The 14035-nt window shown below is 36.3% G+C and overlaps 1 protein-coding gene across 3 annotated transcripts in view; it reads right to left on the bottom strand.

Moving 5' to 3' along the window:
• Positions 1-1466: 1466 nt before the first annotated feature.
• Positions 1467-14035, bottom strand: part of LOC131161860 (serine--tRNA ligase, chloroplastic/mitochondrial) — a 44292-nt gene continuing 31723 nt past the window's right edge. For all 3 annotated transcript variants that reach the window (XM_058117843.1, XM_058117844.1, XM_058117846.1), the window contains 3 exons: positions 2419-2553; positions 2209-2302; positions 1467-1970 (listed from right to left, as the gene is read on the bottom strand). In XM_058117843.1, coding sequence (XP_057973826.1) covers positions 1695-1970; positions 2209-2302; positions 2419-2553 — 505 coding nt within the window. In that variant the 3' untranslated portion in view covers positions 1467-1694. The remainder of the gene's footprint in view (positions 1971-2208; positions 2303-2418; positions 2554-14035) is intronic.

Raw genomic sequence — 14035 nt, 5'->3', positions numbered from 1 at the left:
AAAACAAAAAAATTAATTTCATTGCAACATCAAATATATTTTGATCTAACAAATTGATAATACCTTGTTGTAATATACTTGTTTTGATTTGAAATCTAATTAAAATATGTTTAATAATAGATCCCATTGTTCTTAAATTTTTTCTTAAAAAAAAATTATATTTATCAATGACAATTTATTTAAAGAATATAAGACTTTTAGTCAAGAGAAATTTTCTTTATCACCTATTTTATCGAACTTAAAGCAATAATTTCTATTAAATGATACAATCTAAATTCATGATAGGATAAATCTAACCATATATGAATAATGATTCTGATATGGTATTTACTCTAACTTTAGCTACAAAATTTTACTAAAAAATCGTGCTTATAATTTATAAAATATTTAAAGAATATTTAAATCAATTAGGTTACATAATAAAATATTTTATATAACATAGAGTATTATTAATCTAAAGGACATTAAACACTTTACAATAATTTTTGAAGCTTTAGTGGGATTTTATACATTTTCTTCACTAACAAATCTTCTTTAATTTGCATTATGATAAAGTTACTTTCATTTATTTTTCAACCAAAAATTTTTAAATTGACATTTTGTTAGATAATAAAAAAAAAAATGGTAATTAAATATTTATTAAAGTTCAAAAGATAAAGCGTAAATTATAAAGTTTTAGTGGTGAAAACTAATTAATTATCTGCAATAAAAAAAAATTGGGTCATGGGCAAAGTTTTTGAAGCTCAAATCATAACCTATTCAAGATAAATTCTTTGAATGTGCTTATATTCACTTCTTTTTAAGAATAAGAAAGTATCTATATTTAAAAGAGATGTATATTTTGTTTACAAACTAATTTAAATTATTTATGCTATATAAAGATAAATTAAAGAATTCGCGGTAAGTTGGGTATAACTCTTATAAAAGATAAGGGAGAGATAACTCATTGTATGGACACTTGCAACATAGGACGCCAGTGAGAAAGAGAATTGGTTATTGTGTGGGACAGTAGAAGTAGAGGTAGACCTGAAAAAAAACTTGAAAAGAGATGGTAAGAATTAAATATTCCTGAATCTGTCAAAAGAAATAACCAATGATTGTACAAATTGGCGAAAAAAGATCTACATAACCAACCCTGCCAATAAATTATACTACTTAACAATCTTTCAAAAGCTCTAGATGATTTTACGGGAGATAAATTTTCCACAACATAAGCATTCACGAGAATGTTCGGTCATTTCATTTTTAACCAAGACACTTTTTCAGCCGTGCACATTTCTTCAAGCCAACTCTTAACGTAATTAAAATAAATACTTCGAGCTTTTGAAAAATATGCTCTAATTAAAAGAAAGAGACGGGACAAGTCAATACTAATAATATTTTACCAAGTATTGAATTATGGTGTACTTCATACTGCAATGTTTTTTAATATTTCAACAAGCAATATTTTAAAAGCAAGAACAAAAGGCATGAATTCACAATGGGATTGTTTTAAGCAAATCAAGATTCGCAATGAATTGCAACAGATCCTCATTTAAATTCCAGCCCCTAGAAAACTCCAAGCCCAAAAAATCAGCCATATTTTTTTCAGTTTCTCAAATCAATATTCTATGGTGGGAAGGTGTTGACCTCTAATGACTAATCCTGCAAATACACTTCTGAAGTCAAAAATAAAATAAAATCATCACATCATTCTATCTGGATCTTGGGGTTATAAGCTCAAGTCCACCCACAAAGGGCCTCAATGGTGCAGGGATAATGACAGAGCCATCTTCCTGCTGGTAATTCTCCAGCAAACATATAATCATCCGGGGGATTGCACAGGCTGTTGCATTCAGTGTGTGCACGAACTGCGTCGGAGCAAGGCTGCCTCCTTTACCCTTTCTCAAATTTGTTGATGCTGATCCTGGACGGTATCTGATTCCCAATCGGCGGCTTTGATAGTCTGTACAATTTGACGCACTTGATATCTGTTCACAATAAAAAATAAAATCAGCTGAATTTTTCAACTTCAAATCAATACTACAAATAATAATTAAAATTAATCTAAAAAACATTCAACTTTCAAGACCCTATTGAGTCTATTTGAGTGCCCTTTCTTAAATCAAAGCTTTGCAACTAAATGAGTGACTAGAATGTACAGCTTGCAAATGAGAAGTCTGATGCACATGAATGCAAGTTGCTTTATTGACAATATCATTGTTATACCTCACCATATCGCCCTAAACCTGGCATCCATGCCTCTACATCAAATTTTCGATACGCAGGTGCCCCCAAGTCCCCAGAAGACATATCCAAAATTCTGCAAGAAACTCAAAAACATAGTGAAGACAAATCTTAAATCAAATTAAAATTTGAATATCATAAAATAAAAAATCCATATGCATAAATAAAAGCTGAGGTTATAACAGTCCATACTTAAAATGAAATCCTAATGACGAGAAGAGATCCTCTTCTATCCGGATGAGTTCTTCATGGTAGAATTCACTGTCCTCTGGTTGGCATAATATGAACATCTCCACTTTGCTGAACTGGTGGACACGATAAAGGCCCCTGCTTAGAATTGCCACCAAGGATTAAATAAACAGAAACTCTCTAGTACCAAACACTTCAAACTGCAAGCATTCTGTCATGAACAAGCCACACCTGCACCTAAGATTCTCAAGAATACCTTGTTTGACAAGGGACATATTTGGTTGCTTGTCAATACCAAAAATCTTTATGGAACAATGACTTACATATATTTTTTTTTTTGAAAAAAAAATTATACAATGATGTTTCCAAGACATGTTAGCACATAAAAAAGAAAAATCAATGGCACAAAAGCATCTAATTAAGCCAATACAGCTCATATCTAAGTAGGACCCTGTTTCTCTTCGCCAGAGTCTATTATTAGTAAGACATGCACTCAAAGAGAGGTTGTCACGGACCGAACACTTCACACTTTATGAAGGGCTGTGCAGCACTAGTTATAGCACACTGGCTTAACTTAGTCAGCTGAAAATATGTCGCAGTTTCACCACATGAAATTCACAACCCTTGAATGCAAATAAAACAAAAGTTGTAAGCAAACATGAAAGTAAACATGAGCCACATAATATAATTCTTATTAAGGGAGGCAAGTAACGATTACAATAACCAGTGAGTTTACAATGATTGATGAACATTCACCCTGCCCTAATGAGCTTTCTATGCTATTTTTACAGTGTCACTAGGAAATATTAAAGTAATCAAGAAGTCATACTCACTTTTTTTCCCCAAAAAGGAGGCATTATCTTACTCCAAGAATAAAACCTACATTAATATTTATTTGATGGTTACCCATCCCATCCATACAAGACAAGCAATCACGGGAGAACATAATGTCCTAAACAAGCTTTGCTCGTAACATTCTCCCCCACTTATGCGGTCAACATCCTCACAGGCTTTGACGCTAAGTACTCTTCAACTTTGTTAATGGTTCTATTGACATCCTGATTTCTTGATCTCCCAAGTCCTTCCACTTCATTACAAGATCGTGCTACTTCTTCCTTGATGATGTAAACTCCCTGTTTACTTATGTCTTCAACTTCTTGTATGTCAGGTTGCAATATCTTAATAGAACTCCAGTCGATTGACTTCTACTTGGATCTTCAGTGTCAACAATGAATAACTTAAGGCAGCTGACATGAAAAACAGGATGCCATCCATGCCATAAGATCAACCTTGTAAAAGGCCTTTTTGGCTTTGATCAAGATGAGGACTAGTCCTTTTTGTTCGAGAAATAGTCTCCTTTCTTGAACTCATAATGGCTTGACTTGTTTTGAATAAAGCTTAACACACACTAAGTCACCAATGTTGAAGTGCAATGATCTTTGTTGTTGATCTACCCATTTTTTCATCCGCTTCAAAGCTTTATGCTTGGGCAATTTCCCCCAGTTTATCTCCATTCTTTGGTGAAGATGTATGTGCTTGAACTCTTTCCTTTGTATCGCTCGTCCACTGTGTGAGGCAACAATAGTTACTGACCTATTACAAGCTTAAAAGAACTTTTATGAGTTTTTGAGCTTTTTTAAGCATTGAAATAGAATTGAGCCACAAGTAGCTGCACCTAATTCTTCTATTTGGTAGTGATGAAATGCACAAGTACTCCTTTATAAGCCCATTGAATCTCTTTATTTGCATAGCTATTTGCAGGTGGTAGCTCAAAAAGATGTCAAGTTGCAAATCAAGGGATTTGAAAAGCTCTGTTCAAAAATTTCTTGTCAATCTCATGTCTCGATCACTAACAACAACTTGAGGAACACCCCCATACTTCACAACATGTTCAATGAACAAGTATGATGCCTCCTTTGCCAAACAATACCTTGGTGCTAGTATGAAAGTGTGATAATTCATAAATTTGTCTATAAGAATAAGTATAGACCCTATGTCCCCTATTCTAATCAAGTTGGTGATAAAGTCAATGAGACACTCTCCTATAGTATCGTTACTACTTGAAGAGACTCCAACAATATTGTAGTCTTCTTCCGCTCCACCATGTCTTACTGCCAAGTGAGGCAAGTTCGGGTGTACTGAACCGCCTTATCACGTACGGGTGTCTAGTAATACCTCTGCTTCAAAAATGCCAAAGTCCAATGTCATCTTGGGTGGCCTATCAACATGGTGTCATGACACTTGCAACAATGTCTTCCTTAGGTCACTGGTTTTGAGGCACAAAAAGCCAATTATCACGTGTCTACAACAACCTATCCTCCAAAACTATAACGTTGCACCCTCTTCCACCAACTTAATGAGGTTTTGGGGAATTGGATCTTTAACAAGATTCTCCTTAATGCACTCCTGCATTGTCGTGGTAACCTTACTTACCGTCAAGTGAGCTACTAGTTGTAAGGCCACATGCTTGACTTTCGTACTCAATGCAGCTACGACTATTCAAACCCCCACCTTGTGCTCAAAAAAGAAACGCAAGTTGCATAAAGAAAGACTAACAACCAAGTTATCTATCTTTACCCCAAATTTATACCTTGTTGGATATTTTAAAAAGTAGAGACTAAGAACAATGAGAGAAGCTGATTTAGAGACTGCAGAAGGCTTATTTTTATTGAGCAACAAACTATCTATTTATACAACATAATGAAAACTGAATTGTAGAAAAATATGCTACTTGTTGAGCATAACAGCTAAGTGCCTAAAATCCAGCATGAAGAAATGGTTATAATCCTAACAAATAAAACAAATTCAGGTCCTAAAGAATAGCAACAAATAAAACTGATTCAGCTCTTAAAAAATAGCAACAAATAAAACTGATTCAGCTTCATGAGTCACACCAGTCAACACTCCTCTTTGACTCTGGAGCTGCATACAGCAAGCTTCTGCCTCAAGAATTCATACGTAATCTTCGGAAGTGCCTTTGTTAGGATATCAGCACTTTGATTTTCTATTTTGCAGTAGATAAGCTGCACTTCTCCTTCCATTTGTACCTCTCTTAGAAGATAAAATTTTATTTTAAGTGTTTTGTTTTGCCATGGAACACTGGATTATTAGCAATTGAAATTGCAGCTTGATTGTCCACAAAGATTTCTTCCTCCAAGTATCCATTCAAAAAGGCCAACTTGACATCCATTTGGTGTATAACCCAGCCTTTTTGTGCAGTAAGAGCCAGCAACATATTTATGGTATCCAACCTGGCAACTGGGGCAAAATTTTTAGAAAAATTTATCCCAAACATCTGGGCATATCCCTTGACAACGAGTCTTGCCTTGTACTTGTTTACAGAACCATCAGGATTGAGCTTGGTCGTGTAAACCTACTTGACTCCTATAGCTTTCTTGTGTTTAGGTCTGTCTACCAACTCCCATGTCTGGTTCTTTTCAATCATTTTTAGCTCCTCCTTCATTGCAGTTATCCACTTCTGATCAGTTGCAGCTTCTTCATACCTTGCAGGCTCCATTACAACAGCGAATATTACAACCTCTGATAAATGTCAAGAGTGGAATCTGGGGTTCCTCTACGGGTTCATCATCCATATCATCGATTCTCCTCCTGAACCTGCAAGCTTCTTGTCATTCTCTCTCCCACCCCAGTTATGTAACTCAAGGAATTAAACATCCTGCTGACAAGTACTTATGATTGCTTTGTGGTATGTATCTCTCTTAACTTAAGGGATGTAAGAGAAACATAGGCTTTCTTGTGTTTAAATTTGTCTACCAACTCCCATGTCTGGTTCTTTTCAATCATTTTTAGCTTCTCCTTCATTGCAGCTATCCACTTCTGATCAGTTGCAGCTTCTTCATACCCTACAGGCTCCATTACAGCAACATTACACCTATGATAAATGTCAGAGTGATCTGGTTCCTCTAACGGGTTCATCATCCATATCATCATTCTCCTCCTGAACCTCAAGCTTCTTGTCATTCTCCCAACCCCAGTTATGTAACTCAAGGAATTAAACATCCCTGCTGACAATTACTTTGTTGCTTTGTGGTATGTAGATCCTATAGGCCTTGAAATTGAGCTATAGCCTACAAAAATCCCAGATTCTTCTTTTTTGTTCAATTTGTCTCTCTTAACTTGAGGGATGTAAGAGAAACATAGGCAACCAAATGTCTTCAGATTAAGCAACTTTGGTTTATAGCCATACCATGCTTCAAATTGAGTCTTTTTCAACAAAACTTTTGTTGGCAATCTGTTTGGCAGAAAAACTGATGCAATTACAACCTCGGCCCAAAATTTCTTTGGCAACCCTTTGTCATGAAGCAAGCACCTTGACATCTCCATAATTGTCCGGTTTTTCCTCTCCATAACACCATTTTGTTGAGGAGTGTAAGGTGTTGTCAGCTGATGTTTGATGTCTGCATCTTCACAAAACTTGTTAAATTTTTCAGTGGTATATTCAGTTCCATTATCATACCTGATCACCTGCATTTTGCATCCGCTTTGAGTCTCAACCCAAACTTTAAACTTCCCAAAGATGTCAGCAACCTCAGATTTAAGCTTCATAAAATAAATCCAGCACATTCTAGAGTAATCATCAATGAAAGCAATATAATACTTACTGCCATTCAATGATGGTGTTTTCATTGGTCCTCCCACATCTGTGTGTATTAATTACAGCCTCTGTGTAGCCCTCCAAGCCTTGTTTTGTTGAAAAGGAAGTCTGGTTTGCTTCCCATACTGACAAGCGGCACATTTAGGAGACTCCTCTAATTCAGGCAAGCCTTTCACCAGATTGTTCTTCTTCATGAAAAGTAGAGTGGCATGATGGAAATGTCCCAATCTCTTGCGCCAAAGCACTATATTGCTATCTTCTTTGTGTACAGCAACCTGCTCCTCTTTCATCAAAATCCAAGGCAAAGGTTTAGCCTTTCATTTGAACTTTGAACACCTCTAGGCCTTTTGTATCTTTAATCACACAGTTTTTGTCTTCAAACAACACCTTATAGCCTTTCTCCAACAACTGAGTAACACTCAAAAGATTTTAATTAATTTCGGAAACATATAAAACATCATAAATTAATTTCAGACTTGTGTGGCCTTCAATCGCTACTGTTCCTTTGCCTTTTACTACAATGTGTGCTCCATTGCCAATTCTAACTTTAGAAATAGTAGTCTTGTCAAGCTCTCTGAAGAGCTCTCGATCATAAGTCATGTGGTTTGTACAACCACTATCTATAAGCCAGCTTTCTGTGGAGTAGTTGGTGGCAAAGCATGATACCACAAACAACTAATCCTCTTGAGGTTGATCCTCAACAGCCTTGGCTTCTCCTTGTTGCCGCTGAGTCTTGCATATCCTTTCCATGTGCCCTAATTGACCACACTTGTGACATCTTACATCTGGCCTCCACCAACACTTATTCTGTGAATGATTGGTTTTTTTTTTGCAGTAGGAGCAAGGTGGAAAGACTTGAGTGTTGCTGCTTTGGATATTTTTGTTGTTGCTTGCATAACCTCCAAGCTTGTTGTTTTTCTTATGTTTTTTGTTTTTTTGTTTTTGCCACCATTGTTGTTCTGTGATTTGGCTTGAAAAGCACCCTCCACAAATCCTTCTTGCCTCATAAGCCTCCTTTGTTCTTGTGCTTGCAGTACATTCAACAATTTTGCCAAGGTAAAATTTGACAAATCTTTTAAGTTTTCCAAAGATGAAATTGTAGCCTCAACTTTTTAGGAATTGTGACTAGAACCTTTTGAACAATTCTAGAATCAGAAAAATCAGTAACAAGGAGTCTTACCTTGTTGACAATGCTAAGAAGTCTGTCAAAATGTTCCTTGATTGTTTATGATTCTTTCATACTTTGCATCTCAATTTCTCAAATCAAATTCAGCACTTGCATCCCTTTGACCCTTTCATTTCCTTCATATTCTTGCTTCAAAAAATCCCAAATTTCCTTGGTTGTTTTCAGTGTCATTATTCTAGTAAAAATGGGGGATGAGACTGCTGCAAACAAGGTTGCTCTTGCTTTTGATTTTCTTTGCTTCATCTCCTTTTGATTTTTGATTTGTGCAAGAGTTAGATTGTTTGGCAGGGCAGAAACTTCATATACTTGTTCAGCAGCTTCCCATAGATCATTAGTATCAAGATAGGCTTCCATTCTAACAGCCCACATCTGAAAATTTGTTCCATCAAACATTGGAGGTGCAATTGCAATGAATGAATTTTCTGAATTCATTCTGAATAGGTTGTTGTGTTTGAGCTCTCTAAATCTCACAGGTCCCTCAAGACTATAGCTCTTATACCAATATGTTGGATAATTTAAAAAACAGAGACTAAGGATAATGAGAGAAGCTAATTTAGAGACTACAGAAGGCTCATTTTTATTGAGCAACAAACAATCTTTTTATACAGTATAATGAAAACTAAATTGCAAAAAAATCTGCTACTTGTTGAGCATAACAGCTAAGTGCCTAAAATCCAGCATGAAGAAATGGTTATGATCCTAACAAATAAAACAAATTCAGCTCCTAAAAAATAGCAACAAATAAAACTGATTCAGCTTCATGGGTCACACCAGTCAACATACCTAAGCAGTTAATGTCACTGCGGGTGTAGACAATGAGTCACCTCTTGAGTTGTCTACTTTCGCTCAACATCACTAAACCTATGACTCTCATACGCAATAAGAAGCTCATTCGATAACAAGAATCCACTAAAGGCATGGTCTCATGCTTTTTTTTGTACCTTAAAACTATTTCATGATAAGGTTTTGCAATCAATCAGTTTAGTCGATTTGGAGGCAAAAAACAAAAAATTGAAAATTTTTTAGTTTCATGGGAGGACAAACCGAACTAAACCAAACCAAACCCATTCGATCCAAACATGTTGAAAACCAACTACCGAATCACCAGAAAGAAACAAAAGAACTTATGAAAAACCAAACTTCCTTAAATTGACCGAACTAAACAAGTTGTGCAATCATGCTTGTGTAGGCATGTATGGGCATGCATGATACAGTGATCCATTGAAAAAAATAGTAGGCCAGTGCAATTAGTGGGCTAAATTATGATTTTTGGAACCAATCAATATTTGGTTTACAAAATCAAAAATTGAAACAATTTATTTTTAATTCTAACAATTCAAACAGGACCAAACCAAACAACTTTAGGAGTTAAATCAAATGGACTAAAATTATTCAATTTGGTCGGTTATGTTGGTGCAAACCAAATTCTACACAGTCCTACTTCATGATGTCTAGAAGAGCAAGTATCAGACCATGTATCACTCCTTGGCACTCCTTCATCCAAGTCCACCTATAGCCCTTCTTCAGCAATTCATTCAATGAAGCAATCCTTCTCGATTAGTCTTCCATGAACTAGTTATGATAATTGGCTTGCTAGGAAAGGCACGCAGCTCCTTGGCTGCCGTTGGGATCTTCCAATTTTGAATTACTCTCACCTTCTCCATATCCCCTGGGACATAACCTTCCACATGACCAAGGACTTTGACTCCTCTAAAGGAAAGAGCACTTTTCATTCTTCACATAAATGTTGTTTTCTTTCAATATGTCAAACAAATTTTGTAGATGCTCTTTACATTCCTCTAGAGTGGAACTGTAGACAACAATATCATCTAGGTATACCACGACAAACTTGACAAGGTAGTCATGAAACACCTAATTCATCAGCATAGCGTGCATAAAGTTGTTGGTGCATTTGTCAACTTGCAGGGCATCACCAAAAATTTGTCTTGTACCATGTCCCGCAAGTAGTCTTTGACTCGTCACCATTTTCTATCCTCACCTAATAGTAGCCTGATTACAAGTCAATGAAGTAGTTGGCATAACTTAACCAATCAAACAAATGGGCAATCAAAGGAATGTGATACTTGTTGAGCACAATCACTTTGTTGAGTGCGCAAGTATAAACACATCTACATCATGTTCCCTCCGAAACAACACTAATGTTCTAAATGGTGCTTTGGAAAGACAAATGTAACCCGCTTTCAATAACTCATCAAGTTGCTTCCTCAACTCTACTAACTTTAGAGGCACCATCAGCTACATCTCTTTAGCATGATGCCTCATCCCTTGTAACAACTCAATCTCACGTTCCACACTTCGTCATGGAAGCAAGTTGTACGGTCGCTTATCAAGTATGACAAATTTGTCTTCCTCTAATACATCTTAGATTGCAATAGGAAATTGCTCATCCCACCCCTTCATCCACCAACAATGAGGCAAGATATATACGCCCACCCTTCTCAACCCCTTCTTGAGTTGCATGACTAAGAAGAACTTCTCGTTATCTCCTTTCTTTTGCTATGGCTTGCACCATGTGAGAGTGATCGCTCACAAGACAAAGGAAATTGGTACATGACATCAATACCACATTATTCTCCCATAAGAATTACATTCCAAGTATTGCTTGGAAATCATCTATCTGAAAAGCTATGAAAGCCATATGTCCCACCGACTATCCAAGCTTCATAATTGCTTGGTTACTTACAAAGTTAAGCTATATAATTAACTACTTTCATGCATTCTAAATCGTCACCAAGTTTAAGTTGTTTCTGCGCTTTCCCATGTCAGACAAAGTTATAGGTAGCACCGATATCCACCACAACACTGGTGCTCTTCCAGTTGATCCACAAATTCACAAACATTAACTCTTTATCTTAGGTAATCTTCAGTTCTTTCATCTACCTCTCCAATGCATTAAGTAGCCGCATTGCTCCTTAAGGTTACCTCCTCATCTTCATCTAGTGTTTGTGTCCTCTCCAAGACGAAAGTTTGCAAGACATTGAGCAATGACTTATGAGACCAGTAAACAACTTTGTGAGGGCCTTGGCATAAAAAGTACACAACTTACCATTACCACTAGATGTGTTGAAAGACTGAGATGACAAAACGTTTTTTGAAATTGATGCCTTGGTGTCGCTTCCCCCACTTCTAAGCTTGCCCATCTTGAAAGACTTTCCATTGTCCCCCCCCCCCCTCTCCAAAAACAAGCAACACTTTTTACGCATGGTGGAACTCTCTCCAACTATTCAATCAAGCAATGCTTTAAAGCTTTTGGTAGGCAATTCATGAACTCTTTGTGAATGAAATTCAGCCTTTGCCCACGACTTCAATCCCTCAAGTAAATAAAATGTAGTCCTTCTCTAAAATGTTCCAAATATCCAACATTAAAGCAAAGAATTGTTTCACATACTCCCTTACCATACCAATGTGCTTAAGATCTCGCAATTTGCACCAAGCATTGTAAACATTTAAAAAAAATATAGATCTCAAGCTCTCTCTTCAAGTCTGCCAAACTATCAATTACAAACCTACTGCTTTGAATTTCATCATACTTGGTACGCTACATCACCTTAGGGTCCTACTCAAAGTAAACAATTGTGGATCTCTTACATCCTCTGATTCGATCCTCACCAACACGAAAGTTTTACTCCATGTTAAATAAGTCCTCCAATTCCTCAGTGACACAGGCACCTCCATACACTCTGAGTTTTGACACCCTTGTTCTTTCATACTCTACCCTTGTAGAATTGGAATTCCTGATAGCACAAACCATGAAGTTCATCTTGGCAATAAGCTCACCCATATGGATTTGTAACGCGTAGCATGAAAGTCTTCTAACAATTTCTAAATGGAACCAGGCTGTTGTTTTTGGAAGTTCCGCAAGTCGGGCCATCTCTACAACCATATTATTGGTTTTCTCAGCTAGCACCTATAGCACATCAATTCTCTTGGTATTAGTGCAGGACATGGTTCTCTTACTGATGCTCCACACAATCCCATATTCAAAGGCAACTAAAATCACAAAGTAATTAACCAAGCTAAACAAATTGTCATGGGTTGAATACTTCACACCTTATGAAGGGTTGTGGGTTGTGCTCCCATATTCAAAGGCAATTGAAATCACAAAGTAATTAACCAAGCTCAACAAGTTGTCATGGGTTGAATACTTCACACCTCATGAAGAATTGTAGGTTGTGCAACACTAGTTAGCACACTAGATTAACCAGTCAACCAAAACCATACTGCTATTCCGCCACATGAACAATTTAACAACCAATCGAATGCAAATGAAATGGAAGCAATAAGCCAACATGAAAGTAAACAAAGTCGCGCAGTAAACTATAAAGCAACACAATTTATTATGCGCACACCTACACAGGCCACATGTATTTATCAAGGATGGCAAGTAGGCCAAACATAATTATAATAACTAGTAAGTTTAAAATGATTGATGAACGCTCATCCTCTTCTAAAGAGCTTTCTATGCTGTTCTCACTCTGTCACTAGAAAACATCAATGTCCCAAAGGAGCCGTACTCACTATTTTCACTAAGACATTATCCTACTCCAAGACAAAAACCTACACTAGCATTTACATGATGGTTACCCTCAAGACAAGCGACTATGAGCAAGGATAAAGATCAAGGATAAGCTTGCCTCGTGACAAGGATCTTTACAGGGGTTCAAGGATAAAGATAAAATATTTTTAAAATTTTGAACCATTGCTTCATACCACATAAACCTTGATGCCCTTGTAATAATAGGACATATAATAATCTGACTAATTACCTACAAATCAAACATATGCCAACAATTAACACCATCACCACCCCACAAACAAAAAATGAAAATTTTGGTTTGCAAAATCAAGGTAGCAAATGAATCAAAATTTTTACATTGACTCCCATTCCCATGTTTGGCTTGGTAGGATCACATTCCAACTAAAATGCCAATTACCCCATTTAATAGAATAGTTATTTCTCCTTACAGGTAAGAATTACTGAATTACAATTCCATTCCTGACTCTTTTGAAGAATAGTTCTAACTTTCATTAAATAATAAATTACAAAAAAAAAAAAAAAACTTAACCATCTCTCCACCTTACCACTAGCCATAAGAAATGGAACAACAACAATAATCACAACAGTATTATATAGACAGTGAGAGAAAGAGAGAAACTTTATCGAATAAAAAGGAGAAATAGATACCAATGAAGGAGAACAAGAAGCCCTCACTCATGAAAATGAAAACAAAAAGAAAAAGAAAAAAAAAATCAATTTAATAAATCCAACCAGCCTCAGTTTACATCTTGAAAATGGCATCCTTTAAAACATCCTGCGCTTTAAGCCCAAAGAGAAGCCAAATACCTCACACTAGCCCAAAGAAGCTCCACTCATAATCTCTTTGCAAAGAAAATTCTAGCATTCCTTTCTAGCCAAATTCCCCAAAACACTGTACAAAGAGCACACTTCTACAACCTCTTTTCACCCTTACTTTTCTCAAAATCGTAAAAGATATGGTCAAGAGCCCCTTCATCAACTTGGGCAAACACCCATTTCCCCAAAATTTCAAAAGGATTATTCCACAAATCCTAAGCAAAAGAGCAATGTCGAAAAAAATGAGATGCATCCTTAGGACTAGTCCCAGACATAAACAGATATCATTTGACAAAGCTTTACAAGGCCACCTGTTGTGCGATAGATTGTTGGTGTTAACTCTATTAAGTGCCACTAGCCATACAAACGCCTTTATCTTGGAAGTAACTCCAGCCTCCTATGAATAAGATGAAAAATGAAAGATTTACGCAAATAATCCTCCAAT

Source organism: Malania oleifera, chromosome 8 (genome assembly GCF_029873635.1).
Source record: "Malania oleifera isolate guangnan ecotype guangnan chromosome 8, ASM2987363v1, whole genome shotgun sequence".
NCBI lineage: Eukaryota > Viridiplantae > Streptophyta > Magnoliopsida > Santalales > Ximeniaceae > Malania > Malania oleifera.
This window is presented reverse-complemented; position numbering and strand designations above follow the sequence as displayed.